Below are 25,785 nucleotides of genomic sequence, written 5' to 3' on the forward strand. Positions count from 1 at the left end.
CTTGTTCAAATGAGCTTGCACCTATTCTCAGTGCTGTTATCTCTTCACCTGTCCAAGAGAAAGCACTAATCAGTAAAGACTGTATTAATTCTAAGGAGTTACATGGTTGATATAAACCAAGTCAAGATGCTTAGTGGTGCATAATGCTGTAGGCTTGAGTTTACATTATGAAGTCATTTAATATTTATGCATTCTACTGTGTACTTCTGTTGCAAAACTCATTGTATAAATGTTCATTCTTTAATTACATTCCACTCTGCATCCTAACGAGTTTGAGGATCCATTCTCCACATTGTATGTTTCTTTCCCAATGAAGTAAAAAAAAATATACAAATTAGTACTTGCTGATTCTATGAGAATTCTAAGAGATGTGCTAAGAAATTGTTTTAAATCCTTAGTCAGAGTTCAAGGCCAGCAAGTACAACTTACTAAGATCTTGTCTCTAAACAAAACAAACAAACAAACAAACAAAAAATAAAAGGAAAGAAAAAAGAAAGGAAGGAAGGAAGACAAAAAAGAAGGAAGGAAGGAAGGAAAAAAGGAAAGAAGGGAGAAAGAAAGAAAGAAGAATAAGAAGAAGAAAAAAGTAAAAGTAAAAGTTCTGGGCAAATAACTAAGTCAAATACTGCTTGTCTAACCTATCTTGAAGTCATCTCCATTACTTAAAAATATAATTTAATAAATAATGTAATTGTATGCATGTCCTTGGTAAGCTGTATATCAACATGCACTGGGTATTGTTACTATTATTTGTATTTGTAAAATTAAAAACTATTCCACTTCACTATCATACATAGAAATTAGCAACATAATAGTTACTATTATTACATGCAAGTTTTACTTATTATTACTTGCAGAAACTAGGAAACTGTACAAGTGCAATTTTCATTCCGGCTTGAGTAAGAATCTGCTTGGTTTGGTGGTGCAAGCCTTTAATCCTGGGACCTGTGAGGCAAGGCCAGGCAGATCTCTGAATCGGAAGCTAATACAGTCTACGTAGTGCATGCCACGTGAGCCAGACCTACATAGTTGGATGCTGATTCAAAATAAAATAAACAATAATTGACACAAGAAACTAAATGTAAGATCATTTGCACATAGATTGCCATCATTGCTTGATAGATCCTGATTATTAATTTTACATCTGTTCTAAATTTATGATCTCTTTGTAAACAGTTGCAAAAATATCTGAGTCTTTAGTACAATTCCTCACCAACAGAATGAACTGTAAGACAACCAATGTTCATGTTCCCATAGTGGCAAATAGAAGATAATGTAGTCTTGTGCCCTCAATGAATAATGAATCTTTACTTCCAGATACTCTTCATTTTTCTTTAGACGCAAGGAGATTTTTGTCATCCAGTAAGTGGCGTGGGAATGCAGAGTTCTGCTGTGATTATCTTGATTTTGCCAGGTGCTGTGCTGTCTACTTTACAATACATGATATTGAGCATTTTGTTGCTTAATATGCCATTCTTTCCAAGGCCAGAAAGAAAAGAAAGCCTTTTCTTCCTGTGATGTGTTCTCTCTATGACTGCATGCTGTTGCTATGGTAAAATTCTTACCAAAATGCACATTGACTTACGATGTGTATGTATTGAGGCTATGTTGTGTTCTTACGTTGGTATAGTTTTGATGGTAAATTGGATTCTCATCTAGGTTTTTTTTTTCACAAGCTTACCATTTTTGCCAACCACCCTCTGTGACACAGAGTTTAATTTTCCATATGATGATGGAGAATAATTCATAAAAACCCATTTCTCCAAGTGCAGGTGTCAGTCTCTAAGAAGCAATGCACTGGCTTTTCCTGTCCTCTGTTCTCTAGCTATGATTTATGAAACTTAAATTTCTGTCCTGACTAGTAGGTAACCAACTGTGACCTTCCAGGAACTACCCTAATGCTTGGTGATTCCATTTGTGTCCCGGCACAAATATAGCAGTGTGAAGTGATTAATAATATTATTAATAATAGCAGGGATGGCCCAGAGCTAAATTAGAGGTCTGGAGATAATAAATGTCTAGAGGTAAATTGTTTGGATGGAGGCAGCGGATGAAAAGGCATTTGGTTTCAAAATCACAAACCTATTAACGAGGAGCAAGTATCCATAACCCAGAGGGCGATAGGAGCTAGGATTCCTACCATTCTACTTGACAATGTATAATACACCTAGTGATTAAAGTAAAAGGGAATAGGCCTTTTCTATTCTAGGCGCACTTGATATTTTATAATTAAAACTAACCCTGTTTTATTTTAGTTTAAATAGGGAGCGGATCAGCATGGACAGAATTAGAAATTTTATGAAACACTTTATTTTCAGAGAATTTCCCTGATGGAACGATACCTGTCAATGTCAAAAGCTCTTAGACTAAAGATTTCATTGATCTTCTTACACATAAACCATCCATTTCCAGGCAGCATTATAAGCTGACCTTTGGGAATTGTTGATTCCTGGTGTATTGGCTGCTCAATTTAACTCCAGTTAATGTTTGCGATCAGCATACAATAGAATAATTTTATAGTCGTTTTCCCTTCTTGCAATGAGTGCCCATGAAAGAGATAAGCTTGATAATTTGGGTGAATCAGTTTTTGCCTAACTCCTTCCCGTCCATATGTGATGCTAGCGACGCTGATCGACATACGATGTCTGTGCTGCTTCCCAAGCTTTTACACAGGCCTTCCATTGCTCTCCTGCAATCTGCACAGATAGCTCAGGCCAGATTTCCTATACAGCGTGTGAGGCCTTTCCAATACATCTGCACCGAGGGCACTCACACCTCTTAACACAGCTGTCCGCAGCCTCACAACTCTCTGCTCCTGTCTCGTTGCCCCTGAGATAAATAATCTGTGCCCACGGTTAGTGAAATAAAACATCTGTCAAGGGTTTGTTTGCAACTGTACTAATGGAAGGAGGCTTTGTAGCAAGGAAAATGCAAGGCCTGTCACGCAGGGAGTCTCCCCTTCACTGGTTGGCAGCAGGGTGAATACTGCCTTCTTATCTCATCTAGAAGCTATTCCCCTTGCCTGAATGAGAAGAACCTGTCTGTAACTGATTGCTCCGTGATTACAGCTATGTCTCCCTTAGGAGATGATGCTTTAGAATCAGAGTTACTCTTTTAGAATCTTTCTAATTTTTGTTGGGACTCACAGAACAATTACTGGGTTGACGTGACAAAAGATGGAGGGGATTTGAAAGAACACTGTTTCAAAGCCCAAAGCAGATTTAAAACATTAGGGTAGGAAGGGATTAAGAAATATCTATAATTATGACTTACAATGGACAGGTGACCATTGTGATCATAAAAGAGGCAGATAAAACCCTAGGAATAACTAGGGATGATCAAATACATAATATAAAAACTTATTCAAAAAACTTACTATTTCACAAAAAACTTTGTATTTCTCAAAACCTAAAAAATTTAACTTGTACATTTTACTGGGGAGAGTCTTCTCTGATTCATTATTTGAATAGCCTGGACATGATCTGGTGTACAATCCATGTATTTTATCAAATCAGTGCTTTATTTTATTTTAACCTTATTGAGCTGTTCAAGGGAAAAAGACAAAGTTTCTCTGTTTGTCCTATAGCACAGTTAATGCTGATTTGAGCTGCCTCTCTTCTTCCACTGTAGACTTATCTCTATAAAGATATTTTAATGCCCTGTAGATTTCAACTAATTGGCCTTGGGGGAAAGCAGACTCCCTGGCAATACAGTCTTTCATCACCTCTGCCAACGTAAATAAATGGTTCCTCCTTGGGTCCATAGGAGTCATCTGAGTGGAATTTAAGTTTTTGATAGACTTTCAAGCAATGAATTCAGCAGTGAAATAATACTCTTTCTACCCAAAGACGCAGGATTTAAGCCAACTAGAATTTATGTAATGAAGAGATTTATGTAATAAAAGTATTTAGCCCTTTATATTGAAAATTGGTCAGTAATCTTACAAAAATCTGGTCAATTGCAAACCTGATTTATCTGCGTAATGAGCTGAATATGATTTGACAGTTACCTTCATTGCCAAAGTGAATATGAGTGCTGTCCTGATGTGAAAATGAGTTCCACTCAACAGTTTTTAAAAAGTTTTAAATTTTTTAATTAAAAGAAACTTTTGGATTGAGGGTGGAGGCCCCCTTAGAACACTTTATTTGAAAGCATCACTGCTAAACTAACACTGTTGTTGGGTTTTGCCCATCGTCTCGGTGAGTTTTTTTTTAATTTTTTAATTTATATGTATGAGTGTTCTGTCTTTCTGAGCATCAGATCCAATTATAGATGGTTATGAGCCATCATGTGGTTGCTGGGAATCGAACCTCTGGAAGAGCAACCAGTACTCTTAGCCACTGAACCATTTCCCCAGCCCATCACATATATATATAACCAGTCTTCCCTTCAAGGAATTCAACTGTTCTCTCAGTGATAAACATGTGAAAGCATTGTTCTCACAGTGGGTACACCTCCTTTTCTGGCCATACATTTTCCAATTTAATGTTTTTGAGTAGAAATAAAAGTTCAGAATTTAAAAGGAAATGAATTATTCATTTATTTTGATTATGTGTTAATAATTAGTATTATTAACATGATTTATTATGCAAATGGCATATGACTTAGAAATATAGCTATACAGCCTACAAGAATCAGATACAGCCATATAGCATGAAGCTAAGGAATCAGAGCAATGGGGTAGGCAGAACACAAACAAAGAGGGAAAAATAGGATTTCTACTTGAGATAGCTGCATACATATTCTAAAATACAATCTCCATTTCTGTGGTCATATATAAAGATTTCAAACTTTTAATTTATACATAAGTATGATATAAACATAGGCTAAAATATACCAAAATTTAAGAGTTATAAGCTTTATTTCTTATGTTACATAAAGATAATTATGAAAAATAATTACAGAAAGTTTGACTTTAGATAAAGTGATAGAAAAGAAAATACAGTAAGAGGCCATCATCTTCCTTCCTATCTTCCTTCCTTCCTTCCTTCCTCCCTCCCTCCCTCTCTCTTTCTTTCCCTTCCTCTCTTTTTCCCTTCCTTCTTCCCTCCCTCCCTTCCTTTCCCTTTTCTCTTCCTCTTTCCCTCCCTTTCCTTTCTTTCCCTTCCCTTTTCTTTCTTCCTCCCTTTTTCCCTTTCTTATTTTCCGTTCCCCCTGCCTCCTCCTTTCCTTTCCCTCCCTCACTTCCTTTTTCCTTTTTTCTTTTCTTTCTTTCTTTCTTTCTTTCTTCCTTTTTTTCATTTGTGGGGCTGTAGAAAGTTTCCCGAGATTCTCTTGCAGCAGCCTCCCAAGTACTGTTATGGCAGGTGTGTTCCACCATAACTGGTATCTTTTCTTTTCTTTTCTTTTCTTTTTTTTTTGAGAAGGCAAACACAATTTGTTGTTCCATTTCTAACTTACTAAGTGGCTATCTGTTGTTACACTGTATACATTAGGAGACATAATATAAAAATATAGGGGCTTTATTTAGAATTGATTATTTTTTACTAGTAAATCTAATGATTGCACTTATTTCATGTATTAGTTTTTGGCCTCCTAAAAATTCATAGTTTCCTAAAAACTATGAATTCATTCAATTTCAGTATCATTTCACAATAATATTAATAAAGGATTCATTATTATTATAAAATTATGAAGTGTTAGTCCTTTCTTGAATGTCAATATATCTAAACGAATAAATGCATACATGCTTAGTATATGAACTGAAATATCTATGTCACACAGTAGAAAGTTTTTTATTCTTAGAAATCATTTTGCACAGAAAGAAGACATTATTTTCTTGTCTATGCCATTAGGTGAGGCTCACTGGGAGTTAACTTTTGAATAGGATTAAGAGGGTTGAAGGGGAGGTGAGAGACAGGGAGGGAGCAAAGAAAAATTGTAGAGCTCAATAAAAATCAATAAAAAAAGAAATAAGTAGAAATTGGATGTAAATAAAATGCATAGAATTTAAGATGAAGGGCCCTTAGAGAAATATGAGGACCAGGGGAAGGCATGTGAGGAGCTCTGTGGTCAAGGTCAGTAGCAAAATATTTTATAAAATCTGCTAATGGAGTGGTGGTTTATTACACCTTTAATCCCTGCATTGGGGAGGCAGAGGCAGGAGGATCTCTGAGTTCAAGGGCAGCCTGCTTTACAGAGTGATTCCCAGGACAGCCAGGGCAACACAGAGAAGTGCTGTTTCAAAAAACCAAAGAGAGAAATGGGGGCTGGTGGGAGGTGATGAAGAAACCTGCTCACAATAGTTCAAGTCAGTAAGGCCATCTTATTTTATGAGGCATGTATGCACAAATATCTAACCAATCTCATAGTTAGGTAGTTGAAATTTTAAATTAGAATCTATAGCGGAATATTTCTTGTAAAATAAAAAGTAAAATATTAAAAAAGTAAAATTAAGACAAATTTCTAATTTTTCACTGAGGAAAAATGACCTTAGAAAAATAATATTTTCCCTATTTATAAGTTGTAAATGAAGGACAGAGTTCTTACCGAAAAAGTCAGAGTGTGAATAATATGACCTTTTTCTAGGTCTTACTTATTTGCACTTAATGTTATTCATATTTCATATCCCTTTCACAAACATGCATTGATTTTGATAATTCCTTGTTCATGACTTCCCAAAAAGAAGCATCCATCTCAGAGTTTAATTATCCAAGTAGCATAAATTTCTTTAGTACAGCCTTAATAATCCTGAATCTGCCAGGTAGATCATCTGTCATCTACACTGAGATCAAAAACTTTCATTTCCACGCAGTCGCGTGAAATGGTATCTCAAAATGCAAAGATCCAAGTCATTTCTCAAGCGCAGGTAATCAAGATTTGCCTAGCCTAACACATTTCCCTTTCGCTATTTTTAAAGAACCGGGCAGCACGGAAGGTGTGCCAACTCTAGTCCTGGGATCGGAGGCACTTATCTGAGGCAAGATCATTTCTCTCTGTTCTTCTTGCTGGTCTTTGCTGAGGGTAGGCATTTCCAACAGGCATGGATTATTGTGCCTGTCTCTATAGCATATATCTACTGGCTCCAGGGCCTCACATTTTCTGTGTTGCATTCTCCATTTAAAGCAAAGCTTTTCTGATTGAACAACCAGATCAGCTGTTTCTGAATCCCTGGAGCAATGATAAGAAGCTCTCTGTTGGCGTCTTGGACGCACTTTAGGCTGCTGTGGGAAACTCTTCAGCTTATCCTGCTACTCACAGCTCAGCCCTTACAGCTTTGTCTCTTCCACGTTTGATGCTAGAACGACGATAGAATGTTCTACTGGCTCACAGTGGGAAAAGTAGCAGGCTATTTTCTCTTTGGCATCACTGACTTAGAATTCTAATATCCGGGTTCATAATACCTGCTGCTTCATCCCCATTAAGTTCCATTAAATCTTTTTCTGTCATAAAATATATTCCTTTTTGATTCAAGTTTTCTCCATTAGACATACATCTTTGGAATCCTTTTCATTATGGAATCCTTTTCATCATGTCTTGTTCTTCAATCTTATTATTTCATTTCATGCCTTTGTAACTTTGAAAATACATATTTAAAATTTTTCTTGACGTTTATTGTAAAATAATTTGTAATGTCATCCGAAATGTAAAACTTTGAAAAAGCTCCCTTCTGCATTTTGTTTGTGTATATATTTGTGCCTTTTGTGTTTTTTTGCAGTGCAAATTTGTTGTGCATGATATTTTTTAACAGGGAGCATATCTCTAAGTGTGTGTTGCATTATCTATTTTTTTCTGTTAAAATATTTAGTGTTTCAGAGTTTAACTTTGTCAGTAACATATCACAAAAATGTACATAAAGTTGTTTAAATGGCTGAAATGTGATTGTTATGACGTATTAACCAAAACTCAGTCATGAAATAAGATTTGAGCAATATAATATCATTCTGAACAACTTCTGTTTCTCATATTTGCCACTCTTTCTAAATAAAGAATATGTTTCTTGAATCTGTATTAACTCTTTCTCCTATGCATTATATTAAAAGTTGGCCTGCATTTAATGCTCTGTCTCAAACGATAATGCTACCTTTATAACTTGGAAGAGAAACTAAAATAGTTTGAGTTAATATAATTTTCGAAAATGAAATCAATACTTGCATGTTTGTTGAAGCCATAATGTACTTATACGTTATTGATTTACGATAATTTTCTGATTTTAATCTAGAACTCTTTCAGAATGAGCCATCCACTCCCACTCACAATGCATCTAACATGATCTCTGTTGCAGGTTACTTAGTTATAGAAAATCCATCAAGTAAGTCTGTGAACTCTTTCCCCTTCCTTCTGAATATCAGCTTTAGATTCACTGACTTGATGAGTCTTAATGTGTGGCTCTCTTTCTGAATGCTTGTTGGAAAAACCTTTAAGCTGGATATAAATCATAAAAGCATGACTAATTGCATGGTAACTGGAGAAATGCTTTCTCCCTCTCTGGGGTGAAGCCTGCATGTCTGTATTTTAACTTGGGAAGTAATATGGGGGATATTTAAACCCCTTTGGGCTTAAAAGCCATATCATTATGAGAATGAGGTCACTGCAATATTTTATATCTTCTAAAACCTTGTAATGTGTAAAATTCTTCTGTATGACAAAGAGCTATTATGTGCATTTAAGAGTCCATGATAACTTTATGCCCTTACAGTTATGTGAAAACCTTTGTTCATGAAAACGCTAACTCTTTCCTTTGAAGTCGCTGAGACATTGAAAGAATTTTGCGTGATGAACCCCAAAAAAAGTGAGCTTAAAGAGGACGAGCTCCTTTCGTAAACAGGACAGGGCGACTTTGAAGGACTGTGTGACAGGGGCTTTCCAGTGTCCTTGTTGCTTAGATGTTAGCAGGGCAAGCAGTGCCCAAGCTTTCCCTTAAGCTAAAGCGCACAAGCTAACAATACCTTTCTTTCCTTGGAGACCGATAAGCAAGAAATCCTTCCTGCAGCACGTTGAGGAACTCTGCACAAACAGCAACCTAAAGTTTCAGGAGGAATTTTCGGTATGTTACCAGCAGTTGTCACAACATTGCAAGACCTCCGGTAGTTTCCTGTGTCACATTTCATGTCCATTTTAAGCATGCCAGGCCATGAAGGACTCTGGCCTTGATAATCAATACTCAATTACCAGGTTGATTGTTTAGATAGTAATGTTACCCTGGGTGGCCTTTGGTGCAACCTCCTCGGAGGATTCACCTACTGTGTTCGGAGAAGGTGATCTTCTTCGGGCCTCCCTGCAATGGCAGGCTGGTCCAGCTCCCTGTTCTTTCATCCTGCAGGAGCTGGAAACGCAGAGGGATGGATTCCTTGGTTCATATTTGTGTGTGAGCTTTAGATCGTACTGTAAATGTAGGTCGACACTGAAATATTTGTGTTAGACTTAGGCACCTAATGATTCCATGTTGTGTTTTATGATAAGGACATTGAACAATGGGTGTAACTTAAAGTGAATTTGTGGTGTAAAATGATCAGGGAACAGAGCCGGACATTTGTAGACACTGCAGATACTATGACTTCTAGAACTACCACAATACAGATAAGTAATACCTACATCCAATATGGTCTGTTTCTAAGTTATTATTAATTAAATGCTGCACCTTACATGGATAGTAGTAAAACTAAGACCTCATTGCTGAAGTTTTTCTAAAGTTGAAAATAATTTTACTTTTTAAAACAATTTTATCATGTTTCTTTGATATAGTATTTTTATTAATCAGCCGAGTATCATGTATCAATAAAATTGAAATTGTTTAGACGCATAAAGGTTAGAGCTGTAAACAATCTATTTTAAGATTCATAAGTGCCTTATCTAGTTGATCTGATTATTTTACATTGTGAAAGCAAAGTAGATTTTATATTGTACCCAAAAGTCTACTTCTACCTTTTTATTCATGAATTTCGTAGTGTGTGAACTTCTGAAACAAAAAGGCAGACAATTGGCTTAAATAATTCAGGATTATAAAATTTCAGTTTCTCAGGGAGGAATAACAAGAATGTGAGAAGATGAATGGAGCCCCCTGCCGCTTGTTGGTTATGCTTCTTAAGTAATACTGGGCTGGGCTTAGCAAGACCACAGGAGCCAAGAAGCTCCCTTAGCATTTACACAGAAAGAAATTTTAATTTTTCAGGAGCAAAAGTGTAATTTTACTAGAAGAGGAGCAAGCATAAATAAATTATTCATGACTAAGTAGATAAACAGTTTTATTAACAAATACATTTTCATGTATTCAGAAAAATTCTAGCTTTGGGGGGGGGGGCATGTTACTCTTTTGTAAAATCAAACAAACAAAAAACCCAAATCATTCTTATCCTAATGCTTTATTAAGTCTTTTAAAAAAATCAAAGTTATTACATCATAATAAACATACATATTGGATGCACAAATTTTTCTAGTCTTTGACCGCATGTTTTATTTTCTTAGCTTTTACTTATTTATTAGGTTTTGTTGTATGACACACGATACGCATTTACAGTTTAGCCTTTACAAGCTGAATGAATTTACACAAATTGCCTAATCTCTCTGCCCCCCCCCAATGTCTTCATCCATTAAAGAATAATATCTAACTCACTGAACTGAGAATACTAAAGTTACTATGTACAGAATGTGTAGAAAGTGCTTGGCACAAATATCATGGATGATAATCTCTTTGATTTTTGGTTTTGAGCCTTTAAAGGTTGACCCATCTTGCCAGCCATAGATTGATCCTTTCTACCACACATAAACTCAGATTAGAGTAAGACATGTAGCGATGAGAGACATGTTTCAAACAGGACGAATGGATTGTGATTGAAATGTGCATAAAGATGTGGGAATTAACGTTAAATGCTGTTTTAAATGAATACACATGGTGATGTCTCAAACAAACAGTAGCATGAGCCGAATCCCAATGAGAAGATAAAGAGGTAACTACTCCAGAGAGGGAGAATAAATACAAAGCAGGAGGAGGGCCAAGTAATCTGTTCATCTTGTTCCCAGGGAGAGGACATCAATCAGCAGCAGAAAGACCCACTTAGGGAAGACCACTGAGGCTCTATGGCCTAATAAGAATAAGACCCCCCCCCCCAGAATCAAGATGCTATTCAAACTACCATCCTGGTGACTGAATGTTGGTTACCAAAACCACAGTCACTTAAAACTATAAATGGAAACTTGTAATTGGTTTAATTCCAAACTGTATCATTTTCAAGTCAATTTCCAGCATCTTTCCTTCCCCTTCCCCTTTCAATTCTTCTAACACATTGACACAGGGAAACTATTTTGGGTCTTCTAATTTTGTTCATTTCTTTAATAAGCCTTGTTGCTTATACCCTAACTTGTCGATGATATATATATATATATATATATATATATATATATGCATGTATATGAAAAGAACTCTTCAGTATCTGTTTTATTTTTAGTAGAAGGGAGAAAGGAGAAGTGTTGAATTAAAAGAAATAATTTATAATTGCATTAAAATGGAAAATATAGTCTATTATCTTTACAGAAGATGCAATAATGTCATGAATGACAATCATTGGCCCAACCAAACAATCAATACATTTTCTTCCACCAGCTTCCTTATGGATGCATTAGAAAGAGCAAGACAGACAGCTGCAGCATTTTTCTTTCCAACATCAACAGTCGATCTTCCCACCTCTTCAGCTGTGTCAGATCATATTCTAAATCACACCTTTGCATTCCACTATCAGTTTAACAAGGCCCACGGGGTGCGGAATTGACCTCTGACATCTTCTCAAAATGACCAGGGTTGTGCCAATTAATAGGCATGAAATCACACTGTCTGGGGAGAAAAAACAAAAAATAAATCATTCAACTCCCTTCTTCCCTCTAAAGAGGCATTAACATATTAAATAACAGTTGTGTGTGCCTGATGAAGCCATGGGTAGCATGTGGCACCTTAGTGCTCTCCAGAGGTCAATGAAATTATCTCAAGGAAAAGTCATAATCTGGCCGATCAAAATCATTCAGAATAGTAATGGGGACATTTAGGGAAAATCATTCATTTGACCTTGTTCCCATATCTATGATGGGAATTTTTAATTAATATAATAAGAAAGTGTGGCCTGGGAGAATAGTTCTACAATAGATAAATTGCGAATAAATAAATAAAAACCAAAAGCATTTACAACTGGGATGATAGCTCAGGAGGCCAACCCTGAAAGCATAAAGACATAAATTGGATATCTGGAACTTATACAAAAGCTGCCTATAGTGGCAGGCATTTGTAAGACCAGCACTGGGGACATGGGCACAGATAGTCACCTGAGGTTAGTTGACCAGACAGTATAACCTACTTGCTAAGCCCTGGGCCAATAAATGATGCTTTGTTTTGGTTTTTAAAAAAGAAGTAAAATTAAATTGGCCTGTGGCACTGAAGAATAATACTCAAGGTTGTCCCTGATTCTCCAACATGTAGATGTACATACACGTCTGAATGAACATGCACACACACACTAAACAAATGAAGTGTTTAGAATAAGGAATTGCATTTTACTAAGCAGAATTTCATATTTACCAAATTTAAAGTTTGCAATGACTTTTTTCCCCCACAGGAGTTACCAAAATTTCTTCAAGATCTTTCTTCAACGGATGCCGACCTCCCTTGGAATCGAGCAAAAAATCGCTTTCCAAACATAAAACCATGTATGTTCCATTTCCATCTGTGTTCTAACTGTGAAGTGTTTTCAAATGCCCACCATCTCAACTTTTTGCATTTGTTGAAGGTTTCCTTCCGCATTAATTGAACTGCAATAATACACTTCATTAATGGTAGCTTTCAAGTTGTATCACATTTGCTTTGTTCCTAATTACTGAAGTTAATTTACATGGCTTTTCAGTTTGTTCACACAAGGTTCATTTATGCAGGTGCAAGAAACTGTAGATTGACCTGCTTCTCAGCTTTGTAATTTAACTCTTTTAACATCTTCCTACTGAGCATGTCTCAAAGGGAAGGGAAATTCACACTTAGCTTTGTGTATTAGATTTCCTTAAGAGTATAGTAGTCTTATGGAACATTAACATGCCTTGCAAAATAGTAGTTGATGGCCAGAGTCCATGTTCCCACCACCACCACTGGAATTGTTCCTGCAGAGAGGCAGAACTAGACCTTGCTGTAGAACAACTCCATTTTTCGATTCAGGGGATATAATGTGTTATTGTTTTAAGAATTATTGATGATTTGATATCCCTATGTTGCTAACATGTCTGTTATTATAGTCTTTGAATACATGTCCCTGCTTAAGAGCCAAGGCATTTTCTATTAAGAAACTGAGGCTTTTGATGCCCTGAAACTTTGTTCCACTGTATACCAGGAAGCAGGACAGGAGACACAGCCCTGTAATCTCAAGTAGATGGGAGCCTTTAGCATGGAGAATGAAAGTTCAAGAACAGCTCTCTCTACCTAAGGAATTCAAGATCCACCCGAGCAACACAATGAGAACCTGCCTAGATCTTTAAAAGGGTTTTGCAAAGAGCTGGGAATTTAGTTCATTGATAAAAGGCTTTCCAGTGGGCACACGCTTAGTGTTGTGATAAACAAATAAACAAATAAATAAACATATTGAGGCAATCCCGATGGCCCTTTCAGCCAGGGATGTGTTAATTTAGAGCAGACCATAATCCCATAAAGAATTTAAATAGGAAGAAGCAGCACACAGGGTGATTCTAGAGCACCAAACGGCAGCCAAATTCAGAGGATTGTGATATCAGAGATCATAATCCATAAAACCTGCAGAGTCTAGGAAGCAAAACAGAGTGAAAAAGAAACAGCAATGTCCCCTGGAGAGTCCTTCTGTAACAAAATGACATCAGAAGAAAATGACTTCAGCGGTAAGGTGACGAATCTGTGATGTGTGAAGTTGACTGATAATCTCTACTTGTCTCAAATCAGAACTTTTTCGACCTGTATTTTATTCTAACTTTAAAAAAATTAACTTGAATTGAATACAACTTAAATTTAAGTTGGAACGCCCATGTTGTGGGATGTATTTGCACTAAGTTTCTTCTATACTGCTTGCAACATGCTTATTTAAGCGGCATTCAGTGTAAATAAGTATTATACTCTTCTCTGATCAAAAAGCAACTACCATGAATTCATTAGTATTTAGTTCTAGTTACATTATAAAGTTGGGAGTAATTTATAATATACCAACACATATAAAGTAGCTCAAATAAGTCTAAGTAATTTTAAAATGATTAAAGTATAAAAATTTTGAGTTCTTTGGTGGTTTGTTGCAACATTTCCTTTTTTTGCAATGAAAGTCTTGGTTAATAATAGTTTCCTTTTCAACTGAAAGAAAGCTCACATCATCAGCTTATTAGTTTTATGCTGAGAAGGGAATAAGAGTGGTTAATGGGAATCAATGATCGGACTAGAAACTATCAAAAGGAGCAAGGAGAATAAATGTCTGAAACCTCCATACTGAAATTAAGGCAAAAAAAATAATGAGACTCCCTGAGACCCAGTTCTGTTTTGTTGCTGTCTGTCTTTAACTTCCAACCTGCTATTTGTCTGTCTGTTCCTTGTAAAGCTCATAGGAGGATTTGGTAAAATAGTCACGTAAATCACTTTGCCGGTACAGGGACACAGAAGCCATTCAGCAGCATTATCCCTCATGGTTAGTAACTAACAGATCATTTCCTTTTAAATGCTGATAACTTTCTGAATGGATAAGACTGTTATCCATGTCAGAGTACTGAATTCTGAAGGTGGCAAGACCCCCTCCCTAGTTAAGACTAGAAGTCCATCTTTAATGTCATAGCTGTGTCTGCACGAAAGACAACATTTTTTCACACACAAACCCACACAGAAACAGAGGCATAAACACTAGGAGAACAGCCAAGATTTTGTGACCGTGTGTTGCCATTATGCTTGAACAGGACCCATAAAACTGGGAAACTGACTCTTTCGTCATAGTGAATGAATAAATTTCAATAGACTGAAGTTTTGCTTAAGCCAGCTTTGCGTAGTGCTGTATTTCCCCTGAGTAATGTCAGAAAGATTTCAAATATCACAGAGGCTTTTGAAGGATATTAGCTTACAGGGCTTTAGGATACTAGAATTAGCAGCAAATGCTTGCAGAAGTGATTTCCAAATCTGGGTCTGACAGGACACGATGACCTTAATATCCCAACTCCATGAGAAAAAGTGTAGTGTGTTGTTGACTCTGCTTGTTATAAACAGGCATGCTGAGTGAATAGCAGTCTGACGGCTTCCCCTCCTGAATTAAAAGACTAGCTACAATGTCATTAGGCAGATCTTAAAAGTCTCAATAACGGACACATAAGAATTTGTAAAAATTTATTTAAACACTAGGAATCTCTAAGTTTCAATGCATTGATCATAATTTCCCACAAAATAATTAAAACATCTTAAATAATTAATATTGATATATTAATTGAAGATTAATAACTTGGAGAACCAGAGAACAGTACTGAATACTTCTTATAAACTTTCACATTTTTCAAAAGTTATAATATAATAAATATTACATTATTATATTAAATATTGTTATTAAATATTATAACTGCATGGTGCAGTTGAGAAGAGTACGAAGAAGAGAAGCTAAGTGGTTCACTTAGGATTGTGTAAGAATTCACAGTCAGGTCTCTTCTTATGTAGCTTCCATGAAGACAGTGAGTCTTTCTTTTCTTTTCCCAGTGCTGACAACCCAGATCTCTGCAAAGGCTAACCATATCCAGGAACCACTTAGGCACACAACCCAGTTAAACCTCTGAATTATTCAGTCAAAGATCTTTGGTGATTCCTGTGCTTAAAGTTATCAGAAGACACTACAGTTATAAAATAAACTTGGTAGAAATTCCCAAGAACTTTTTTGGCACTACTTCTTGAAAAAAAAAATTACTGGCCACAGAATATCTACTTGATGATGGTGTTCTTAAAAATAGTCTCAAGAAGAATAATTAGAAATTTTATATTAAAGAAAGAATAGGCAATGGAAAAGAATAAATGGCTTAAAACTAGACCTAAATATATGGATAATCTAGTAGATGATAAAAGTAATATTTTAAATCAAGGAAAAAGAGTGGAATATTTTTAAATGGAACTATTATGTTTCAGGTAACAATAAATAGTAAAAGAGAAACCTACATCTCACTTTTTTAAAAAAATCAAGTTTCAGAAAAATAAATGAAAAATAAGAATATTCATATAATGAACGTCCTAAGAAATGTTCAGCTAATCCTCAGAGTGTGTACTGTGTGCCTGATAAAATTAGGAGATAATTAGACAGTATTTTCAAGATATGAAAGGTGGGCCTGTGAACTGGGGATTCTTACTTCTGGCAGAATGCTGTACAAATGCAATTTTACAGCACTGTGATTAGCTCTATTATGTTTTCCAGCATTTTGAATAGTAAGTGGTATCAGTTCAATCCATAATTAAACAGGGTATGCTGTATTAAAAATGCTGTATTTCTTCTTAAGAACACAAGCTAGCTATACTTAAGTTTGTGTTGAAAGATTAAGTAAATGAAAACAGTCTTCAGAATAGAGTATATGGCACAACATTTATAGCTAGTTTTGTAATGATATGTGTAAGAATTTTAGAAATATGTGCAAGATCTGATTAATTTGTATTTTGCGGAGTAGAAATATGGGACGTGAGGGAATGTTTTTAAGTGTTATACTCATATATGGATTGGGATTATTAGATCATGAACTTTTATATTACTTTCGTAGTACAGAGGTCTTAGCAATTTGGAAATCCTATTATGATTTCTTTTTTTTTCTCAGATAATAATAACAGAGTGAAGCTGATAGCTGATGTCAGCATTCCAGGATCAGATTACATCAATGCCAGCTATATTTCTGTAAGTTACTAATTTCACAGATAGCATATTTTGATAGAGCATAAATACTATAATTTTCAAATACTTAAAGCAACAAATTCACTCCAACACTACGGAATAGAAAATGCCATTTCTCCTAATAACAACTTGATGCACGCATATTTCAGAGATGGGAATATGTTGACTTTTAATTCATTATTTATTTCACTGGTTTGTGCAGATAGAACAATTCTTCTCACTATCCCTGACCTTTGCACCATTTCACAGGCTTTGTTAATATATTCTCTGAACACAAGGTCAACTAATCTCTCCGTCAATGGAGTATCAGTCAAAGTGACCGTCATGTTCATACAATGTAAAAACTTGTTACATGCCTTTCCCTGTGAGATAAGGAGTCCATCAAAGGGATGATGTTGAGGTAAAATGTATACTCCATCTGGCCACTCAGCACACATCAATGAGTCAACATGGAGAGAATTGTGACGTACTCAGTGTAGTCTCGGACGTATCAGAGATAATCAATCTTACTGAGTCAAACAGAAAACTGAAGCGAGCCAATTGGTTCTCTATCCCTCTTTTTCTCTTTGTTGCTTCGTTCTGCCAATATTCTTCGCCATCCCAATACTTAGAAACCTCCATTCATCCAGAACCACAGCTTGGCTGACACATTCTTACAACTTTATAGTGGGAAGAGCCCCTTTGGTCATTTAATGTGACAATCATCTTGGAATGTTTTCTAAACATCCTTGAGAATTAATTGTTACTGTTTCCAGGCATCAGTTCATTAATTTTCTCCCAACATAGATGGCTTTATCTCTATTATGCATTTTGTTCCTACTGGCTTCAGCTGGAATGGGGAGATTAATCATTGTCATCTTACGACACTCAAAGATTTCTGCTGCTGTGCACATTCTCCAGTTTTACATTATTTTCTTATTCTTAGGTATTTTCCTACTCACTGACTTGCCACTTCCTTCCATTTATTTCAATTGATTTGAGGTCCTTCTCATCCTTTTCCTTATGTCAAACACATCTGGGTTGTATTCATTGTTTCCATGCTTCTGTGAAGTGCTGTTTGTGTAGACTTTATTATTATTCCTTATTAGTCAATATTACTCTGAAATTACAATCTTTTATTGGCTCTTATTGTCAATGGCGTAAATAATGAAGTGAAAATTCCTTCACATAGCCTATTAGGGATGATCTAAAGAAGATAGAGATTTCATCCAATTTTGATGCTTGATCTGTAGGTTTCTCTTGAATTGACCATATGAATTTACTATTATAAGGTTTTATTCATCCACCAAATGACGGAGTCCTTGGGGTATACCATTCTTCTCTAAATATACAGGAGTTTTATACTTACTAATTTTAATCATAGGCTAGGTCCTAGAGCCCGTTGAAGTCCCACTTTATGCAATAATGCCTAGACATCTAGATTTTAAATATGTTCATTGTCATATTGTTCAAATTTCTTGCAATGTTATAGAATGTGCAAAGTTAAGTCATTGTACTATTTTCAATGTCCGATAAGTAGATTCAAATCAATACCTAATTTCTGCAATGTTGTTTAGGCTCACAGAGACTAAAGGAGCAAGCACAGGGAATGCAGGGGCCTGCTCCTGGTCCTCTCCATATATCTTAGGACTGTTAGTTTGATGTTTTCGTGGAACTCCTAGAAGTAGGAGCAGGTGTGCCTCTGACTCTTTTGCCTGCTCCTGGGACTCTTCCTCTTATTGGGTTGCATTGTTCAGTCTTGATATGAGGGCTTTTGCCTTGTATTATTGTATCTTTTTTTCTGTTTTGTTCTTGTCTCTTAGAGGCAAGCTCTTTTTTGAGTGGATCTGTGAGAGAAGGGGAGGTCGCAGGAGGAAGCTGGAGGAGTGGAGGGAGGGGAAACTGTGGTTGGAATGCTCTGTATGAGTGAAGAATCTATTTTCGATTTTAAAAAAAAGGAAAGCAGTGCATTCTAGTTAGCACGACAAGCAAACAGATGAGACAGCAAAGTAATGTTTATGAACCTCTAAGTGTTCTCTCTAAATGTTAAAGTTGTCAGCAGGCAATAAGGCAATATTGAAAGGGATGAGGTAGTTTAAGCAGGGATTGGGCTGATGGCTCAGTAGTTAAGAGCACCTGTGGCGCTCATAGAAGACTCAGGTTCTATTCCAGCACCCACAAGGTGACTCATAATGATCTGACAATTCTCCTTTGGCTCGGAGGGTGCCAGATGTGCACATGGTGCACATATATGCATTCAGACAAAACACTTACATACATAAGCACATACTTAAAAACAGATACTTCAAGCAATAAACTAGGAAGCCTGAAGGACATATATTCTGTTACAATCAAGTGATGTTAAAATGTATGAAATCTTTTAAAAAAAAATTTCCTGTGACTTACATGGTAAGCAGGAATAGGAGAAGGAACTCCATGTGGAAGTAGGTTTGCATAGCACTGTGAGCAGTGTACTACATTGCTAATACTCGTCAGGAAAGCATCCCTTACTGTAGATACCCCAAACAAAAGGGAAACATAGAGCGACGATACCATAGTGTTCCTTACTTCTCTATCTCCAACAGGTGTATGCTTTACCTCAAAAAAACACATGTGACCCTTCAGTTCCCCCCAATTTACCAGTTTTGTTATGTGACACCTTCTTTTTGTTTTTGGTTTTTTTCATTTGTTTTTGTTTTGTTTTGTTTTTCCCTTGGAGACAGGGTCTCTCTGTGTAGCCCTGGCTCTCCTGGAACTCACTCTGTAGACCAGATTGGTCTTGAACTCAGAAATTCTGCTGCCTCTGCCTGGGTGTTGCCTGAGTGCTGGTATTAAAGATATGTAACATTATTATCACCCAGCTGACACTTTCAATGGAAAGTTGATGAAGTATCCCCAAAAGCAAAAGACAGAGGCTGGAGTGGCATTGGGGTTCTTATTTCTTTGAATCTGGGAGCAAAGGGAAGAGGACTAAAAGGAGGTATTAAAGTAGTTTGTCTGTGTGAAGAAAAGTAGGCTACAGGAAAGGGAAATACAAGAGGGTAGCATTCAGTAGTCACTGAAAACAAGACCTACCACTAGGCTTGTGTGACAGTACGTACCTAAGTTCTTCTGTCCTGGACCAGACTGGGGAATTGTGTTTCTTTAGCCAGCACTTAGTGAGAGGCTATAACATTTTGATAAAGGATGTACCATGAAAAAGAAGATGAGAGACTGTAGCCTCAGTGGTAGCTAGTTGTACATCCAGAACAGTTCAGTGGAACCAACAGTGGAAATGAGATTTTATGGACAAGAGAAAGACTTTGTCACCAAGCATGTACACTAGAAATTCTCCGTCAACAGCTTTTAACCCTGTGTGCCTTTCTGTGAATTATTAACAATTACCTGAGAGTTAGCCAGGCTGGGAGTTACTAAGATGACTAATTAAATAATTATGTATTGGAAATTGATAGAGAAAAATACTACTTTGTTGGCAATAGTTAAATTATTTTTTAACGTATTCTACCATGTCTGGGACATAGCACTAAGTACGTAAATGGGTTCACTAAGTGAGACACTTTTAATGATTCAAAACTTGGGTGCACCTACTTTTTCTGCCCTTTTGTGTCTGTGACCCTAGATACTCTAAGTTTCTAAACTCTGTGAATGAGGAACAAAAACACCTTCCCTAAAGGCTGCAGCAGGCTTAAAGAGGCCAATGTGTGCAAGCAGCTAATCACACTTGTGTCTCCTCAGAAGCACCCAATGAATGCATGTTCCTTTTATTGTAATGGGTGTTTAGCTAGAGTAGATTTTATACTTCTTGGCTAGTAACCCAGAGGCAAATCTTAGAAACTAACTTAAGGACGGCTGTAAAAACTGTCATGTAGGCTCAGTGATGATGATCAGACTTGAAACGTGCCATGAAACTCACACTTTTTTTTCTAACTATTAGAGAGCTTTAAAACCAGTTAAACTGCATATTTCAATTCAGGGAAAGCTTTCTAGCCGGTAGGTCTCTTCTCGGAGGAAGTGAATTTTATACGCTGATACTCACTACTAGAGGCTAAGTAGTAAAAAGAAGTGGCATGCTTCCCCAACTCTAATAAAACATGAAGGAAGTGTCTCCAGCATTTCCTCCTGTGCGACATTTCACTGTTCCTTAGCCTTCCTTTAAAAGCAAGTCGCCTTACCCAGAGAAAAACTTCAATTGTCCTCTCTATATGAAAAGCAAGGTGAGTAGGGCTGTATATATGTGTATTAAGGAAGAATTAAAAACAAGATTTATACATTTAAAACTCACCCTGGCAATGGGAGAACTGATTAGAACATGAGTCATTTGAATACAAAACTTTCGTGGATTGGCATAGGATTTGCCTTCTATAACACATTTCCTTTTTTTAAAAAAAAATTAATTACATTTACTCTTTGACCAAAGAAGAAGAGGGAGAAAAGAAGAGGAGAATGAGAAGAAGAAGAAGAAGAAGAAGAAGAAGAAGAAGAAGAAGAAGAAGAAGAAGAAGAAGAAGAAGAAGATAATGCTTTACCATCCAGGAAAATAAGGATCATTTAATATTATTTTTATAAATACTTGCTAAAAGTTTCAAAGAACTAATATTTTATGTGTTTATGCTCAAGTTCTTTGCAGAATGAAGTATAGTTGATCATGTGTGATATTAATTATCATCCAACCTGGTTCCTTTCTAAACCTGGATGATTCCTTCCAAACCTGGCTCACCACTGAGTCCACATCCTCACCCATAGACATTAAACCTAAAGAAGGACAAAGCTGGCGTGTTCCTCCTTGCCCATCTCTCTCCCTCCTCACTGAAGCCACCAAATGAGTTCATGGTATTAAGTACAGAACACACTATCTGTCCTTTTGTGTTTTAACTACTATCTCAAATGTTCTTAGATTTAACTCCAGGGTCACTACTGCTCACTCATCATTACCTCTCTCCTAACTCCTCATGATGTCAAAATCCATTTAGAATGTGGATTTGCTGATATTCTCACTATTTTATTGATCTCTTCTGGTCACTTGCCTTCTGCTTGACATCATCACAGGGTTCACAGCGCAGACCTAATCATAACCATAACGTTCAGTGCAGCCTTGCAGCCTCTCCACAGTCTTCAAAATCTCTCTTCCTGGATCCCTGGAATCTGACAGTTCTCCCTCTCTGCTCTAACCTGGAGCCGATAAATCTTCTCAGAATTTCAGTCTTTTCCATTCCAATTGATACTTCACCTTCTCCCAACGTTTCTATTTCATAGTCCATTTTTTGTTTATTTTGTTTTCGATTTCTTTAATGATTTTTTTCTTCTCTCAATCTGTAGCCTTTATGACTATACGATCTTGTTTACAGAAAACTCGATGAATTATCTGTTTCCCTAGATAGGATTGGAGAAATACGCTTAACCACACCACTGTGGGCCACTTTACACTCAGGTCTTCTAACAGAAAATTTTAAGCTAATTAATTAATTCCATCACAGTTTTCCCTCCCTCCCTCCTCTTCTTCTAGTCCCTCTGCCCAAACCCCACCTCCATCCACTCCTCCTCCTTTCTCTTCAGAAAAGGACAAACCTCCCATGGCGTATAAGTCAGACATGCCACATTAAACTGGAGTAAGAAGAGGCACTTCCTCTCCTATTAAGACTGGACAAGGCAAGCCAGTAGGAAGGAAGGATCCTAAAAGCAGATAGCAGAGTCAGAGACAGCCCCTGTTGCTATAGTTAGAGGTCCCATAAGAAGTCCAAGCTACACAACTGTAACATATGTGCAGAGGGACTAGCTCAGTCCCATGCAGGCTCCCTGGTTGGTGGTTCAGTTTCTGTGAGCCTCTAGGAGCCCAAGTTAGTGATTCTGTGGGTTTCGTTGTGGTATCCTTAATCCCTCTGGATCCTGCAATCCCTCTCTTCAACAGGATTCTCCTAACTACGCCTAATGTTTGGCTGTGGATCTTCGCATCTGTTTCCATCAGTTGTGGGGTGAAGCCATTCTGATGACAGTTGGGCTAAGTGACAATCTTTGAGTATAGCAGAATATCATTAGGAATTATTTCATTGACATTTTTTGCCAGCCATGTTTAGTTCTATCCTGGGTCGCTGGGCTATGCAGCCTCTGAGTTCTGGCCTTCCAGGCAGTGTCAGGGGTGGGCTCCCTCTCATGGTCTGGGTCTTAAGCTGGGCCAGTCATCTGTTGGCTACTCACTTAACTTCTGCCCCTAACCAGAGATTTCTGATCATATCACAGTCCAGTCATCCAGTTGAGTTCCTGCGATGGGTATTATTTCATTCTTTCTCTCAGCCCCAAATCCTGTCCCGCATGTCCACCTGTATCTGATGTCTATACCACCTCACTGATACAATGGATGCAGTGGGAAGACCTCCTGTTCATCTTCAACTACAGCCACAGACTGATTCACTCTTTCTTCTGCAGCCAAGGCAAATTCTCCTGGTCTCTAAGTAGCTATTCCCTCCTCTCTAAGAACATTGGCTGGGGATTTTTTTTTTCTCTCTTCTGCCCCATTAGTGTTATTCTTTGAAAAAAACCGAACAAACATATTTTAATTTCCTTCATCTTACAAAAACAAATATCATAATATTACATTCGCACTTTTTTAACTATCTCCATGCTCATCCTAATGTAGCTTTCTTCCGTTATTAAAGAATTTTTTTAATTTTATGTGTATGTGTGTATGACTATGTGTGCCTGGGTTGGGATGTCGGGTCTGCACATGGTGGTTAGAAAAGGAGCCAAGAATACCGTAGAGCTAGAATTATAGATGCCAGTGAGAAGCCTGATGTGGGTGTTAGAAACTAAACTCTGTTTCTCTGGGAGAGGTAAAAGCTCTCTTAACTGCTGAGACATCTCTCCAGCCTTCTTTCCTACTTCTTTTTTGAGACAGGGTTTCTTGAACTTCAAGATGGCCTGGAACGCCCTGTGTAACTGAGGATGACCTTGAATTCTTCATTCTCCTGCCTCTATACCTCAACTGCTGGGATTGCACACCAACATCATCACACCCAACTTTGGCCTGCAGTAGCATAACCCATTGACACTAGAGTTCCTTAAGAAACTGACTATGCAAACCTCCTATTCTTCTCCTATCTTATCTATTTTTCAAACTGTTCAAATCATGCTTTGATGCCAAAGAAACTCAATAAACACACACACACACACACACACACACACACACACACACTGCTCCTTTTTCCTTTTGAGATGACTGGTTAACCACTTAGGAAACTTGAATCAAATATCAGCACCTCTGCCCTTTCATTGGATATGTCAGAAGTTCCGATTCCTTCATCTGTACTGCACTGATTGTCTCTCATTAGTTTGACCTGTGAGCCTTTAAATGATCTAGATCACAATCCTTGAGCTTACAGCCTCCACCTAAATTCATGTTATGGTGATCTGGTGACTTTATGTCAAATTATCTTCCTACTGAGCTTCTTCCCTTTACTCCAAATGCACATGCCTGGTTGTATAACATTTTAACTTGGATAACTAATGGCTCACGTTCAATACATACAATTCGAATCTCTAATTTTCCATTTAAATTCCCTTATCTTTAAGTCTTTGTCTTCTTGCTTTGGAGTCATTGTTTGTTCCATCTGTATACTTCATGCCCTCTACACATTTGTTATGTTCCCTCTATTATCAAATTCCATTGGATTGTGTGGTTTCGAGTTGATGTTGGAAGTTTGCAGTGTCTAAGCTTATTCACTACTCAAAAGCAGACAATATTTTTAAATAACCCCATCATTTACAGCTAATATATTCCCACTATTGATCAGAAGTAAAAATATGCTGATGCTGTGTATGAACCTGATTCCTTCTAGGGATACTTATGTCCAAATGAGTTTATTGCTACCCAAGGCCCGTTACCAGGAACAGTCGGAGATTTTTGGAGAATGGTATGGGAAACCAAAGCGAAAACATTAGTAATGCTCACACAGTGTTTCGAAAAAGGGCGGGTGAGTTATATGAAATACCTTCAACAATGTGTTCTTTTATAATTATATTGATATTCGTGAATGTTCCAGCTGGTGCTGTGTATAGATCATCAAAGACTTTGCTATCTATAAAGTAGCTTTGCCTTTGTGGCACTGAAGGTTATAAAGAGCAGCACTATGACGGCTCATGACTGCTGATTTTTCTCTGGATGCAGATCAGGTGCCATCAGTATTGGCCAGAGGACAACAAGCCTGTGACGGTCTTTGGAGACATCGTGATTACAAAGCTTATGGAGGACATTCAGATAGATTGGACCATCAGGGATCTGAAAATCGAAAGGGTAAAATAAAAGAAAAAAAGGGAAAGTGAATATGGTATGAAATATGACTGGTTTAAATGCATAAAATGAAATGAATACCAGAATTATCCCTTGTACATAGGCTATGTATTTGACCATGCTTTCCCACTGTTTTGTAAATGTAAACTGAGGTATGCATGTAACTGTCTCATCCCAAATCATGTGATTACAGTATATATTAATCAATTGGCATCAAGCTCATGGGCTGAAAAATACATAGAAGAAGGAAGGAATTACTAGAGCCCTTGATACACTAGTTATTTTTATCAATAGAAACTCCGGAGTCAGATATCGGGGTAAGAACCTGAACAATCAGACAAGCAGCAGAGAAGCAACCAGTGACCTCCTGTCTCTTTTGTGTCTCCATTCAAAAGGGCTGAGATCCCCTCTAAGCTCCACCCTACTAATTCCTAGCTCTCTATCTGTCCTCAGTCCTCCAAAACCTCTGTGGTTAATTTCAGTCAGCTAATATCTAGCTCCACCCTCTGATTCAAAGCAAACCTTACTGTTACAATGGGATCAAGGTACCACACAACAAGCCCTGTGTTTATGTGAGGAAACTATATTAAGACAGTGGTCTCAAAACCATCCATCCCTGAATCTTGAAGATCCGATGTGTATGCATGTGTGTGTCATGTGTGGTTCATATATTTATACACAGGTTTATGTGTGGTGTGAGCACAGGTTCAT

The 25,785-nt window shown here is 37.1% G+C and overlaps 1 protein-coding gene across 2 annotated transcripts in view; it reads left to right on the forward strand.

Moving 5' to 3' along the window:
• Positions 1-25,785, forward strand: part of Ptprq (protein tyrosine phosphatase receptor type Q) — a 172,856-nt gene that overhangs the window by 141,296 nt on the left and 5,775 nt on the right. For both annotated transcript variants that reach the window (XM_041672384.1, XM_041672376.1), the window contains exons 36-41: positions 8,225-8,251; positions 8,905-8,986; positions 12,540-12,630; positions 16,741-16,817; positions 24,623-24,757; positions 24,952-25,077. In XM_041672384.1, the coding sequence (XP_041528318.1) occupies positions 8,225-8,251; positions 8,905-8,986; positions 12,540-12,630; positions 16,741-16,817; positions 24,623-24,757; positions 24,952-25,077 (538 nt within the window). The remainder of the gene's footprint in view (positions 1-8,224; positions 8,252-8,904; positions 8,987-12,539; positions 12,631-16,740; positions 16,818-24,622; positions 24,758-24,951; positions 25,078-25,785) is intronic.

Source organism: Microtus oregoni, unplaced genomic scaffold (assembly GCF_018167655.1).
Source record: "Microtus oregoni isolate MIOR12 unplaced genomic scaffold, Mior012 000001F_ref0000356, whole genome shotgun sequence".
In the NCBI taxonomy this organism is placed as follows: Eukaryota; Metazoa; Chordata; class Mammalia; order Rodentia; family Cricetidae; genus Microtus; species Microtus oregoni.